This window comes from Drepanopeziza brunnea (assembly GCF_022702325.1).
Source record: "Drepanopeziza brunnea f. sp. 'multigermtubi' strain 214-2 chromosome Unknown ctg8, whole genome shotgun sequence".
Classification (NCBI taxonomy): domain Eukaryota; kingdom Fungi; phylum Ascomycota; class Leotiomycetes; order Helotiales; family Drepanopezizaceae; genus Drepanopeziza; species Drepanopeziza brunnea.
In genome coordinates, this window is record NW_027094071.1 from 2,186,359 (window position 1) to 2,199,925 (window position 13,567).

Genomic DNA, 13,567 nt, shown 5'->3' on the forward strand with positions numbered 1-13,567 from the left:
ACTGCTCTACCTCCGCTCCGTACGAGCGGAGCGGATTTATATAAAGGCTACGAACGCGAGCTTTTTTTTAGCTCTACGATAAAGAGAAAAAAAGCCCTCCATATTTATATCTATACAAATCGAAGCCGCTCGAAAAGCTATAGGTATTCGTTAGATGACGAAAGAAAACTCGGCGTACATTTTGATAAAATGCTTTAAAAGGTTTATAAAGAGTTTGCAATACCGCGGGATTAAAAACCCGGGGCTATTTAAAAGAAAGCTTTTTCTTAACGATGTCTTTACTTTCGATTGAATAGTACTTTGTATATGATTCCTTTATTTGGGACGTCACCGTACCTTATAAAAGGTCCTAAAGTCCAAGCATTGCGTTTGAAATACCCGCCCGACGTTAATAAATATAATAATAATTACAACCGGCAGATAAAATGAAATCATCCGTCGATTCAAGCTTTATCGCCTCTCCCGAAGCATTTGCCGGCCAAGACCAACCGGCTGTACTAAACATACTTTCCGCTAAGTCGAAGCGCTCGTTGCGGAGGTACAGCGGCTAAATAATTCCCCTTTGATCCATTACGGAAACTAGCTTAATCGAACAACACCTTTACAATCCTCCGCTCCGTATCGCTGAACGCGATAATATGATATATATATTCGATAGAGTTAAGAAGTAATTTATATTGATATTTTATAAACTTCTTGTCAGCCTCGATTATGAGCCGATAACGCTCTAATATACTCTTAACGAGCGCTAGAAATTTAAATTCGCCTATGTTTTTCTAACGATACGAAGAGAAGGGTCGTAGAAGTATTGCTCGATTGATTAAGCTAGTTTGCGAAGTAGATTGAAACAAAAGGGTTACTTGACCGCTGTACCTCCGTAGATTAGTATTCGTAGCAAATAAAGGAAATAAAGGGGGAGGGTTGGTTAGGGATCGGAGGTTAGAAGTTGGCGTGCGTTGTTTTATAGTTTTGATAGGAATGCATAAATAATATATTTAATATTCAACTGTGCGCGGCAGTAATAGGTACGGTGGCAGTAGATATCAGCCGCATTTATAAGGACTGGTTGTGTCGTCGCTTAATTGCAGGAGTACCCGTTAGCGTGGGATATAACAACCCGCGCCTGCCAAAATCGAAGAGGCTCGGAAATTAGCATTAATAGCTACACGCAAAAAAACGCCAGTATTTCTTTCAGATATCGGAAAAGAATTCGATCGAATTGCCGTATCGGCTGCATCTGTTATATCGTTATTAATTTAAGTGTTGGTTTTATCGTCTATATCGGTTTTTGAATATTTTATCGAATATATCAGTTTAGAAATATTTCATCGGATATATCGTTATCAGTTATATTGGTTTTGGATTAATCATTAGATCGAGACCAAAAGGAAACTCAGGTCGAGATAAAAGGTAAAAAAGCATTACGATATGCTAAGGTAAGGTGAGCTCTTTGCCGGAAAAACAATCGTTCAAAAGCTGCTAAAGATTTCGTTATAATCTTCGATTACTAGTTAATATCTTAAAAAGCTGAAGGCAACTATAATACTGATTCTAGAGATAAAGAACCATATCCCTCCCTTCCTTCGCTTCCGTTTTCATAAATCTTATAATGAGCCAGGTGAATCGGAAACCGGAAACCAAAAACCGAAAACCGTGAACAGGGAGCTGTGAACTATGAACTATGAAAGCAGAATTTCTAACATAGCATAAGGTTTATAAATTACAAGCTTGGTGAAGAACACCTGCCAATCTCATCTCTTCCCTACCATTAATTGAATCCACATCGTGCTGCGTATATGATAGGCTATAAAAAATTAATAAATCGTATTCAATGATCATCTATTAACGATCGAGCCCTAAGATAAGGATAGAAGAGGATAGAAGCGACGGAACTGTTATAAAAACCCCAAGTTATCATCCTTTCTTTTTAAAATCCCATCTTCATCGTCACTATCCTGAGTAGCCTTCTCAGCCTGCCAGTCTTCCCGACAATTTAGCTACTGTTGCGCCTCAGATATCAATAAGCATGCGGCTCCAATTCGTCGTCAACGTTGCCCTCATCGTAGGGGCGACAGTGGCTCGTCCAGTTATGGATTCAAACGCTGCTGCACATGCGACACTTGACAATCTAGCATCAATTGCGAGGAGGAATCAAGACAACATTTTTTTCGGGACATATATGCAAAGACCAAATGGCAAAACCTGTGCAAAGTCCAACATGTTGGTGCGAAAAGAATGGTAGGCACTCAAATCTGGATCAGTCGAATGGCATCTAAAACCTGGCGCAGGGGATCTCTCAGCTCAGAGGAGAGGATAGCATACACAGATGCCGTTCTGTGCTTCCAGAAGAAGGCGCCTTTGACTCCAACGAGTCTTATACCGGGTGTTAGATCCAGATACGATGATTTTGTTGGGACACACATCAACCAAACTCAGAACATCCATTATACAGTAAGCGCATTGTAAACTGTCCATCTACGCTGAGACTGATGATCGTTCTCCTGAGGGGACTTTCCTCGCCTGGCACAGATACTTCACCTGGATGTACGAGAAAGCTCTTCGCGATGAGTGTGGCTACACGGGTGCGCAACCATACTGTATGTATTTGGAGAGTCTATCTTTTCCCGTTTCAGCACATCTTGCTCTACTCCCGGAACATTTATTCCCAGTCAGAAAAGTACTGACTCCCTGGTGCTATACAGGGAACTGGGGTCTCTTCTCCAATGATACCACCAGTGGTCCGGTATTCGATGGAAGCGCGACTAGCATGTCTGGCAACGGACTCTACATTCCGGGCAGAGGAGACCTCACCCTCGCTCTTCCTGGCCACCGCGATGTACTTATCTCAGCAGCCAATGGCGGTGGATGCGTCTCTTCGGGACCATTCAAAAACATGACTGTCAATCTCGGACCTAGCGCTCTTCCCCTCAACGGCGGCAAAAGCCAAACCGGCAGTGGACTCGACTACAACCCTCGATGTCTGACGCGCGATATTAGTTCCAAGGTCAATGACAAGTTCGCGAACGCGACCGCCATCTTGGATCTGATCACCGAAAATTGGGACATTGATTCGTTCCAGACTGTCTTGCAAGGCGTCCCAGGCTCGGGAAGCCTCGGCGTGCATGGGGGTGGACACTTCACTATCGCCGGTGATCCAGCAGCCGACGGGTTCGCTTCGCCCGGGGACCCGGCTTTCTATCTACACCATAGCATGGTTGACCGCGTCTGGTGGATGTGGGTAAGTTTAATCATCGGGCAGCCGCCCTTTTCCTTTGTGTCCCGGGATATACCACCCAGCTCCTAACACTACTCCCAAGACACACATAATCACGAATATATGCTAACGATCCGATCTCCATTCAGCAAATGCAAGACCCGAAAAAGCGCCTGACAGCTATATCCGGCACCGGAACATTCTTGAATGTCCCACCCTCGCCCAACACTACCCTCGAAACACCCGTCGACATGGGATATGCTGCCACCCCCGGCTACGGTCCCGTCGCTATGAAAGATTTGATGAGCATCACTGCCGGTCCTTTCTGTTACACTTACGATTCCTTGTAAAGAGTGGGTAACTTTCACTTCGCGCAAGATCGCCCTCGGCATCAAAAATATTATAGCGACGTCGTCGTATCTCTTCGTCCTGGCAGACGAATCATATTTTTCTTTCGTTCCGCTAGCAATACGGTCCTATTTTTGATATATGTACATATCACGACTTATAATGAGCTAAAAGTGCCTACTTTGTAAAGAAAACCTGGTTGATAGATGAAGAGGAAATAAAAAGCACAAATTGTTTCACGGTTTTACTTTCTTTCTTTTCGTATCAGCTTTCTGCGTTCGGCTAAAATCGATTCACCGTTTAACATCTATGAACGACTGCGTTATAGAAATGGGTTCTTATAACGGAAGAAATCCTATCTATTCGCTCGCTTTGAATTAAGACTGTAAGTATTCAAAATAGATAGTAATTAGAATTGTATTTCCAAGAAACCGTTTATATCACTACCCCCCACCCCATGTATACGAAAAGGGCAGGATCCCAAGGGTGGCACGGATAAACTTTTGCGGTGTTTTGGCTCGTGCCACCCGCCACCCTTGAGATGCTGCCCTTTATACATGGAGGGTAGTAAAAAATAAAAACAAAGGAAGAAAAGAATAACCATACGTGGTATATATAAATTACCAATTTCTCGTGTTGGCTGGCGTACCTACTACTTATCAGACCTTAGAAAAACTTTTCTCTTCTCGTTAATTTTTTTTCCATAGAAATTGTTTTTTTTATCTTTTTTTTTATATCTTTTTCAATAAAGAAAAAAGCGAATATTCTCAATCAAAATCTGATATCATCTCTTTAATGCTCTTTAAATAAAGAAAGACAGGTATTAGTTTTCGCTAAAAGGGCTTCGTTTTATCCCTTCCCGCGCCAGGTGGCACGCTCGCTTAGGATGCCGGTTTCCGCTTTTTGCATACGAAATGTTAGATCATATAATCTCCAAACTTTTATTTGGAAATATTCATAGAAATATCGGGCCTTTAATATGCAGACCTAAACCTATTTTACCAAGTTATGTTGAATGCTTGCCGTGATGCAGTAAAGTGAAAGCTCTAAGGATCGAGGATTAAGCGAACGTGCCTTATAACGCAGGAAGGAACACGGCTTTAATAGAAACGAATTTTATTTAAAAAAAAAACGAGGAAATGAACTATAAATGGGTTGATAGTATTTTCATCTTCTTGGGGATGGAAGATGTAAGTAAGGTGTTGAGAGCGAAGAAAATATAGATTTACGATAAGAGAACGTATGGAAAGAAAGGTTTCCATTGGAGCGAGCACCTTTTGATAACGATGTTGAAGTCGTGGTGATGGTTTTTTGCGTCCTGGCATCTGTATAAGTGCCTCTGGAGAGTATCGGCATTGATATTCGAGAGAGCGGCTTTGGATGGAAGCAGAAGAGGCTTGATGAACATCGGAAAGTTCATCCCTCTCGTCTCGAAAATTTTTGAGAGTGTTTGAATCTGACGGGATATCTTTAGGAGGAGATTCGGGTACGGCATAATTGACTATATCAAGATAGGTTATAGAATGGCGCCGAAGTCGTGATGGTGTAAACGGGCATTGTTCATTTAATCAAGAGCCCCAGCGTAGGCTTATATTGTGAACAAAGACTGCTCTGCTTGCTTGCCTCTGTCAACTCGCTGAGATCACGACGTGGAGTGATGATAGGAACAGACATGAAATTACGAGAAATAAGAAATTGTAAGCGCCTTTGATCTTCAAAAAGCTTGGAGATAGTCGTTGGAGAGGTGTTTGATGGCAAAGGCATCCAGAGGTCCCGAGAATCGGGGTACGTAAATGATCGCCTGTCTATGCCTGCCCAGCGAAGTCCACCAACTTGTACCGGCCGAATCATGATATCGGCGTCTGTCTCTCTCTCTCTCTCTCTTTTTTTTTTCACATGTGTGGATACAGAACGCTCATGTCGACGGGTGCACGTGACTGATAAAGAAAGGAAAGAGAACGGGGGCTTACAGGACCACAAATGTTTGCCGGGATTGCCCCGGACGTACAAATACTATTGGGCTGTGGTTATTTTCAGTTGATATACATAAGAGTGGACAGAGAAGATAGGATAGATGCGGTGATGGTCGTTTTGAGATAACTTACTACATCGTCTTTTAAGCGGCAAGCAGAAGCATCTGGATTGACTGTAGATGCGAACACAGGAGCGAGAGTCGCAAACATAACGGCGAGGATAGTGAAAACCATTCTGGTGATAACATATATTTTCGTCGGCGAGGATTGGAGAATGATTGAATATTTGTTGTGTGTGTAGAGTGGTTGACGATGGGCATCAGAGTCGGGGTTATGCTGCTTTCTTTACATGCTCATCAGTGCATTTTCTAATGATAAATCCGCTATAGCTATAAATTCTAACGGGAGGTGGAAAGTTTCAGTAAAGAGGGGGCTCTTCTTCCTCTCCAATCCACGGGTCCAAAAAAGGATTGGAAAATGCACTTGTAAGGAGATACACGATGATGCCTGCACTCATCGCAACCCATTCCTTGACTGGCATTTGATAGGAGAATTTTTTTTCTTTCCTATTCCCTGCATATCAGATCTTAAAATTGCAGGCAATGGTAGCGCTGGGTAGGGCCGGGCTGCTACTTAATCTAGGCGGACGGGGGTCTGTCATCCAAGGTGGCGTCTGGTAAATCGGGGAGCATGAAATTCTTGGAGAAATAAAACGATATTACGATTTATTTCTGATTTCGTTTACTAACTATTTTAAGTCCGGTTTCGAATTCACAATGCCGAGGATCGTTCGTTCTACCTTATTTTAATATGGGATGGGTATCCTTAGCATAATTCAGCTAAGTTGATAGTCAGCCATGGCTCTTTTCTTTCTTTTTCTTTTTCTATTTTTTTTTTAAAAAAAAATGTAGAGCTTACTGCTGCAATGATTGACTGGGCATAATTTCGACTTTATATTTGAGATGATGTTTGACATAGGGATAGATATGCTGGCCACATGAGTACGATCACAACAGCTCGCTTAAGAAGTCACATGATACCAGCTCGTACTTACTGCCGGTACTTGCCAAGTCGTGCCGCGTATTCGCGTATTTAACCTTGCGGTAACAACATCATTAACGACTTTAATATTGCCACAATTCGAGCCAAATAAATGCCAGCGAATTAGATGGAGCCACAAATTGTATTTCTCTTGATTTGGCGCTAACGTTAAGCTTCTATATATACAGGCAGTATAGCCCATTACCCGCCACCTCAGCAGTCAATAACAACTGCACAGTTGCGACTACGAGCATCGGATCGAAAAATGATCAGCTTTGATTTTCTCAATGTACTTTTCCCAAACTTAAATGAAAATATTTATATTGACGCTAAATCGTCTCCATCTCCCCCAGATCTTCACGAAGGCAGGATCGGCTTTCTCCTTTCCCCTTAGCTCAACGCACAAACCTCGCTAAGACGGGCTGATCTAGCCTAACATCCACAAGAGCTGACATGCGCCTTCTCAACACGGCAACGTTCATCCTTTCGGACTTCACAGGGAGCGAGATCCCTCCCTATGCAATCCTCTCCCATCGATGGGAGGGCCATGAGATCACCTTCCAAGAGCTCGAGGATATCAAGGGCTCTGACCCCGCAGCCTTTGTGAATAGCGAGCAGGATGTGAATACTGCCGCCTGGTCCAAGATCAGAGGCTGCTGCGACCAGGCTCGGGTGCATGGCTATACCTGGATCTGGGTAGATTCGTGCTGCATCGATAAGTCCAGCAGCGCCGAGCTTTCCGAGGCGATCAATTCCATGTTCACGTGGTACGGGAAAGCCGGCGTATGCTATGCCTATCTGTCGGATGTGCGAAGCACGGATGGCGAAATAACGGCAGCGACAGGAGAGGAGTTTCAACGAAGCAAGTGGTTCAGCCGAGGTTGGACATTGCAGGAACTCCTGGCTCCGAAGCAAGTCATCTTCTGCGCGGCCGCTTGGCAACAACTAGGGAACAGACAGCAGCTCTGGCCTTTTATTTCGAAGGCCACGGGTATCGGTGATCTAGGGGGTTGGAGAACGGCTAGCATCGCTCAGAAAATGTCCTGGGCTTCGAGAAGAGAAACTACGAGGAGTGAGGACAAAGCATATAGCTTGATGGGCTTGTTCGGAGTCAATATGCCACCGTTGTACGGAGAAGGGGAGAACGCATTCATCAGGCTTCAGCTCGAGATCCTACGGATTTCCGACGACGAATCGATTTTTGCCTGGGCCGACGACAAGGATACTAGTGGCGGGTTGCTTGCTCGCTCGCCTAAAGCATTTCAGAACTCTGGAGACTTTAGAAGGTTGGACGTCTTCCGATACGAGAAGGCGCCGTATTCGATGACGAACAAAGGGATCCGTGTTGAGTTGCCAGTATGCATCCCCGAGGAGCTGCATCTGGATTTCATGGATGCCGACGACACGTTCTTGGCGTTCCTCTCCTGCAGGGCCGGGCAGAACTACTCCATGCTGGCGATTCTGCTGCGCCGCATCAAGGGGAACCAGTTTACGAGAGTATCCTCTGCCGAGATTATCCGTGTACCTTGGTGGAACGACAACATGCAAGCCCGGATAGAGAGCAGCACCAGAATGGTACAGGTCAAGCAGGAAGACGAATCGGAGCTGTCATTCCGCGGGCTACCTCAGTACAAATTCTCTGTGGCTCTGGACGTCCTCGAGTTCAAAGGGTTCCAAGTCACGAGTCGATGGACGTCGTGGTCGGATAGCTGCAGCAGCTGGGATGATGGCGAAGCCAGAGATGAGGAGACGATCGTGATAGATCGGATGGAGGGGAAGGATAGCGTGACCGCTGCTCTTGAGTTCACGAGTAGACAGTCAAGCCGGTTCGAAAACTACGATTCTCACCCTGCTCTAGCGTATGCAGAAAGCGATAGATTCGTCTTGGTATTCAACATGTACGCACGCCGGGCGCGATTGGGCATCCTCTTGCCTTCAGGAACCGAGACGATGCAGGATATGCTGAGGAAATGGATGCAGCCCGGCGACTGGATGACGAACTGCGGCCAAGTTCTCCCCACAAGAAGACTCGTCTCCGGCACCAAAGTGACGGCTCAACTTGTCAGGAAGCCGACGGATTTATGGCTACGCAGCTATCAAGCCGAGGTGTCATTCGAAGATCCGGTCGAGCTTTACACTACCCATATTTCTGACACCCCGTCAGATCTCTTGGTCGAAGCACTCCCGAATAACGAAGTTGAATCTACTGAGAAAGGTAACTCGATGTCGCTCGATCCTGGCGAGAGCTATCACCTCCGCGGCTTTCTCTTACAGAAAGAGTCTGAAGTGGCGCCGAAACGGAGAAAATTTTGGCTGAGCCGTCCGCAGCATCAGGTGGCTGGCATCTCGGAATTGGCAGACAACGAAGTCGCTTCCTTCAACTCGGAATTTACAGATGCGGCAAAAAATTACTCTATACGGGGCTTCTTGGAACACAGGGACTATCTTGACTTTACCCCTCACTTCGAAAATCTCAGTATTGGGGATGGACGAGTTCAGAATGAGGAAAAATTGATGCAAATTAAGTGAAAATTCTGTTACATCAATCACTGGAGTAGAGAGATCAAGATAAGATTGTTCAATCTAAGCGACCCTGCTAGAAAAAGCCTCAACAGTCTTCTCTACCAGCATCTACGCGTCCATCGCTAAGATCTTTCCCTCGAACTCTCATTTTACCCCGACAACTTCCTTTCAGGGGTTAGATATCCATGTTACTACTTGACGAGGCGACTTCCAATATCACCACCAGCATTTCAGCTGCGCGAATAGCAGTTGTTCCCGACAGCTGTCAGCTGCAGCACAGGCTTAGACGAAGCGTCCCCGGTTGAGTGGCTGAGAGGGCATCAGACGGGTTGGGAGATCTGGTAAGAGAATCTTGCTTGATTGCAGCTGAATCCTGAATGAAGGCTCTGTTGGATCAGTAATATACTAAGCAGTCAGGCGAGTGATAAATACTGGAATTTTTACAGTTTTGTGAGAATTAAGGTACCGAAAGACACACATGCCCACCTAGAGCGGACTCTAAACACCGATTTAAAAAAGGTTCAGAGTAACGAGTTCATAACCTTGGAGATGTAACGCCGCAGCTGCTTTATTCAGTGCACACAGAGCATCCCAATCTGTGATATTCCGTTCATTTTTGGCACTGGGCAAAGATGAGAGCGAGATATATATCAATCGACGTTGAATGAAGCTGATAGAAAGATCTTAGTACTGACCACTCGGGATGACAGGCTCGCCGCATAAAATATTTTTAGCCTCATATCGAATAGTAATTGAATAAAAGATTGATGATTGCATAAAGAAAGGAGACGATCTCTGTCATAATTTGATACAATGAATTGAGAGGTGAGAGCGATGGTGTAGATGGAATATGCAGGTCTACAGACGAATTGCCATTCCTCTGAGATGTGTGACTATATGGGATTTTGAAATTGAAAAGGGCATAAGCCGGAGCCGCTGAAAGTAATCACAACTAGTAATGTAAAGGTTTTCCGAGGGGTTGCAGTTGCTGGGTGTAATTGTTGCAAGTATAACAAAGTTGAGTTGTCGTTGAGAAAAAGTAAGGCCCAAGTGGCGGGTTCTAGTGGGCCAGGGACCGATGATGGGCAGCCCCTCCCGGTGCCGACTTGACGTCCATTGCCACCACCACAACCACATCCTCAATCTGAACCACAGCTACAGCATCTCAAGTTGGACTTGGACCTACGACCTCATGAGATTCTGTACACGATTTCAAGATGGGACAATCATCGTCGAGCGAAGACGCAAGACACGCTTCAACCGAGCAGCTGAGCCATCAACTGGCCCTCAAATTCGCCAGACGCTGCTTCAGCCCGCTCGAACTCTATTCCTTCGAAGATGTTTTCAACTCTCTCGCCGACAAGCAAGATGATATCTCATTTCTTAAAGAGGATACCGTAGCGCGCCTACTTGAAATCCCAGATGTCCTCGGCGTCTCCTCGATTTTATTTCAAATGATGTCGTATCTAGGCGCATTTCCGTTTGGGCAAGATGCACCGGTCGTGCTGGGGTTTGAGCAGATGATCATGGTAGTTGTTATCATGACCGAGAGGTATGCGAGGGTGCTGAAGAAGGGCGGACGGGATAGGACGAAGTTGCTATTTCGAAGTCTGGCAGTCTTCGACCGGGGCGAGAAGGAGGAGAATGTTAAGCCGGAAGCGGATACACAAGCGGTTTCTGAGCCAGCGAGAAGCTATAGTCAGGGTTTCGCTGTGGACGATGCTGCGAATGACGAGGAAGAAGAAGACGACGACGATTTGGCTCTTGCGGCCCTGGAATCCCTAGATGCGATAGAAGTCTTCCGGCACGGCGACGCCCCTATCAATCAAGCTTCCATACCTTCTGACAACCTCAAGAAGCTAATAATGCTTCTTCTACTGATAGCACCTCTTTCCCCTCAACAAAGCCTCGCCCGAAATCCTGAAAGACTATCAGGCGACCAGCTTGAAGGCCTCCGCAAAACTGCGGACAACGTTCTGGCAGCATTTGTTAACGTCGAGAAGTTTCCTGGCGTCAAAATACATCAATTCAATACCGTTATACTCACTTCCTTACCATTTCTGTTCAATGGCTTTAATGCCCTATTCGAGCATTTTTTGTTCTCAAAGAACATTGATTTTACGAAGAGGAAAGGCGATTCTGCTGCACCATTGCCCCCTCCAGATCCAGTGATGGACCAACCGCTTCTTCCTCGAACGGGAGAGATTTTGGACCTGAACGTGCTATCACAACTGTCCTTCTTCCTCCCCGGCGACTCCCTCTTCAGACGTCTACGGCTGCTTTATTCAGGCGGAGATTCAGGCTTCTCCATGGGCAGCTTCGAAACCAAAGTCTTCAACTGGCGTGCCCCCACCATCCTCCTCGTATCAGGAAACCGCATCTCCGAGCCTCCCTCCTCCGGCCAAGAACGCGGCTTTGCAGACGCACTTCCCCCCAAACGATTCCCAGACAGCAGCAAATCCACGCACATGGTCTTTGGCGTCTACGTCGGCCAGCACTGGCGCCAAACACACAAGGAGTGTTTTGGCGACACCGAGACCCTGCTCTTCCAACTCGAGCCCGTCCACGAGGTCTACCACGCGTCGTCATTAAACAGGGACTACATCTCCTTCGCTAAACCGCCCAGCGCGCACTCGGGCATTGCCTTCGGGTGCCCGCATCCTAAAGCTAAACAGACGGCCGGCTTGTCCACGCATGCCAGCCTGGGTGCAGTTTCGCTGCTGCTCGACTCGAGTTTTGAGTTCGGGGTCTTCACGCATAACTACACCTCTGGGGGTGGCGCGTTCCGGAATAGTGAGACGAGGAAGTTTGATTGGCAGGATCGGTTCGAGGTGGAGAGTTTGGAGGTTTGGGGCTGTGGCGGGGACAAGGAAGCGGAGGGGCAGAAGGAGAGGTGGGCTTGGGAGGAGAGAGAGGCGGAGGCAAGGAGAAGGGTCAATTTAGGCACGGGTGATATTGAGGCTGATCGAGCGCTGCTGGAGATGGCTGGATTGATTGGGAGTAACAGGAGTGGCGGTTCGATGAATTGAGGGGACCAGGAGGTGCGGGAGTTTGGATTTGGCATGCTGGATAACATTGGATATTGGTCTTTCAAGAGCCCGGGTGGAGTTGGGGTGAGCTGGTGCTTGATTAGAATACCCGCAACGGTTGTGCGTTGTTTACTTGTTTTTACCCCTAAAACTCGCTACCCCTTTTGCTGCAAGCGAGGAAGCCCCTCGATCTGGTAGTTACAAATCGGCTCGTCGAACCCGGATAGTCAACACACCAAGCACCACCTTTCGGATACAAGTAATCAACAATGTCGGACGTTTTGACAAGCCGGTCCACCTGAAAGTGTACAACCCAATACATGCCCCCGACTCCAAACTCCATCCCAATCCAATTCTATACACATTACGTCTCGCTCTCGTCGTCTATTTTTTCGGCCACAGCAACCCCGACACCGACTCCAACACGCCCTTCTTCTCCTCCCCCCTAACCACAGAGCTAGCTTCCTTTCCTTGCTCCACAACCTCATCCGCCCCGCTCTTCTGACCTTTATCCACCACACCCTTCTCACTCTTGTCCCCTGCCCCCTCCTTCCCCTTCTCCACCCTCCCCAACTCCTCCTTCCTCTTCTCCAACCTCTCCAACTTCCTCCTCCGCTCAGCCTTCAGCTCCTTCTCTTCCGCATCGCGGCTCTCCAGCTCCCGGATCCAGGCGGCTCTCTTCTCCTGCGCCTTCTGCTCGGCCAGCACGTCGTCGAATTCCTTGCGCTTCTGCCGGTCCGTCTTCCAGTACATGGAGCCGCCGAGCATAGCGAGCAGCGTAAACGCCTGCGCGTAGATCCGCGCCCGGAACATGCGGTTCGTGCGGTTTGAGTCGCCCGCCCGGATCGAGCGTGAGGCGTTGAAAAGCGCCCAGCAGGTGAGGCCGCAGCCTGGGGAGCGGGGACATTGCGTCTGCGTTAGCAATTGATGGGGGAAGATATTGGATCCAGGGGAGAGAAGGGGCGTGGGACGGATGGGTGCTTGCTTACCTAGAGGGATGAGAGGTTCTTCTTTCAGACGCCGGAAGAGCTTCTGCCACCGGTTTTCTTCGTAGAACTCGCTGCCGTCGTGTGCTTAGCTATGTACTTCTTTCGAGATTGGAATTGAGGAGAGTTAGGGAATAGTTGGGAGGCGTACGTATCTCCATCGAAGGATGAGGGGAGGGGTGAGTTGGACATTTTGATGTGCAGGTTTTTGAGGCTCTGCTTCTTATTATTGTTGTTGTTAATGATGTTGTCGTCGGTGTCGAACTTCTTCCTCCAAGCATCTAGCTGACCTCACCACTCAAGCTTAAGGTATAATCATCCGATGTTCAGCCGACCAATCGCGGGGTCCACTAAATTTAATTATCAGTGACTGTTCTGGTCGTCAACAAAACAACAACATTTTTCACATATTTTCCCCACCACCAGTAACAAAAATCGATCTTGTATCGATTG

At 47.0% G+C, this 13,567-nt stretch overlaps 4 protein-coding genes across 4 annotated transcripts; 3 read left to right on the plus strand and 1 right to left on the minus strand.

The window, feature by feature from the left end:
* Positions 1–2,026: 2,026 nt before the first annotated feature.
* On the plus strand, positions 2,027–3,564 carry L3040_005326 (uncharacterized protein; the record flags this gene model as incomplete). The annotated part of the gene is made up of 5 exons (XM_007288753.2): positions 2,027–2,238; positions 2,289–2,451; positions 2,507–2,597; positions 2,703–3,238; positions 3,364–3,564. The coding sequence occupies 5 exons, from the start codon at positions 2,027–2,029 to the stop codon at positions 3,562–3,564; spliced, it is 1,203 nt and encodes a 400-aa protein (XP_007288815.2).
* A 3,465-nt stretch (positions 3,565–7,029) lies between these two features.
* Positions 7,030–9,105, plus strand: L3040_005327 (uncharacterized protein; the record flags this gene model as incomplete). Its single annotated transcript, XM_007288754.2, has 1 exon — positions 7,030–9,105. One exon carries the CDS (start codon positions 7,030–7,032, stop codon positions 9,103–9,105), a length of 2,076 nt encoding a protein of 691 aa, XP_007288816.2.
* A 1,211-nt stretch (positions 9,106–10,316) lies between these two features.
* On the plus strand, positions 10,317–12,128 carry L3040_005328 (uncharacterized protein; the record flags this gene model as incomplete). Its single annotated transcript, XM_007288755.2, has 1 exon — positions 10,317–12,128. One exon carries the CDS (start codon positions 10,317–10,319, stop codon positions 12,126–12,128), a length of 1,812 nt encoding a protein of 603 aa, XP_007288817.2.
* Positions 12,129–12,512: 384 nt separating this feature from the next.
* On the minus strand, positions 12,513–13,306 carry L3040_005329 (uncharacterized protein; the record flags this gene model as incomplete). The annotated part of the gene is made up of 3 exons (XM_007288756.2): positions 12,513–13,018; positions 13,118–13,188; positions 13,266–13,306. 3 exons carry the CDS (start codon positions 13,304–13,306, stop codon positions 12,513–12,515), a joined length of 618 nt encoding a protein of 205 aa, XP_007288818.1.
* Between the last annotated feature and the right edge of the window lie 261 nt (positions 13,307–13,567).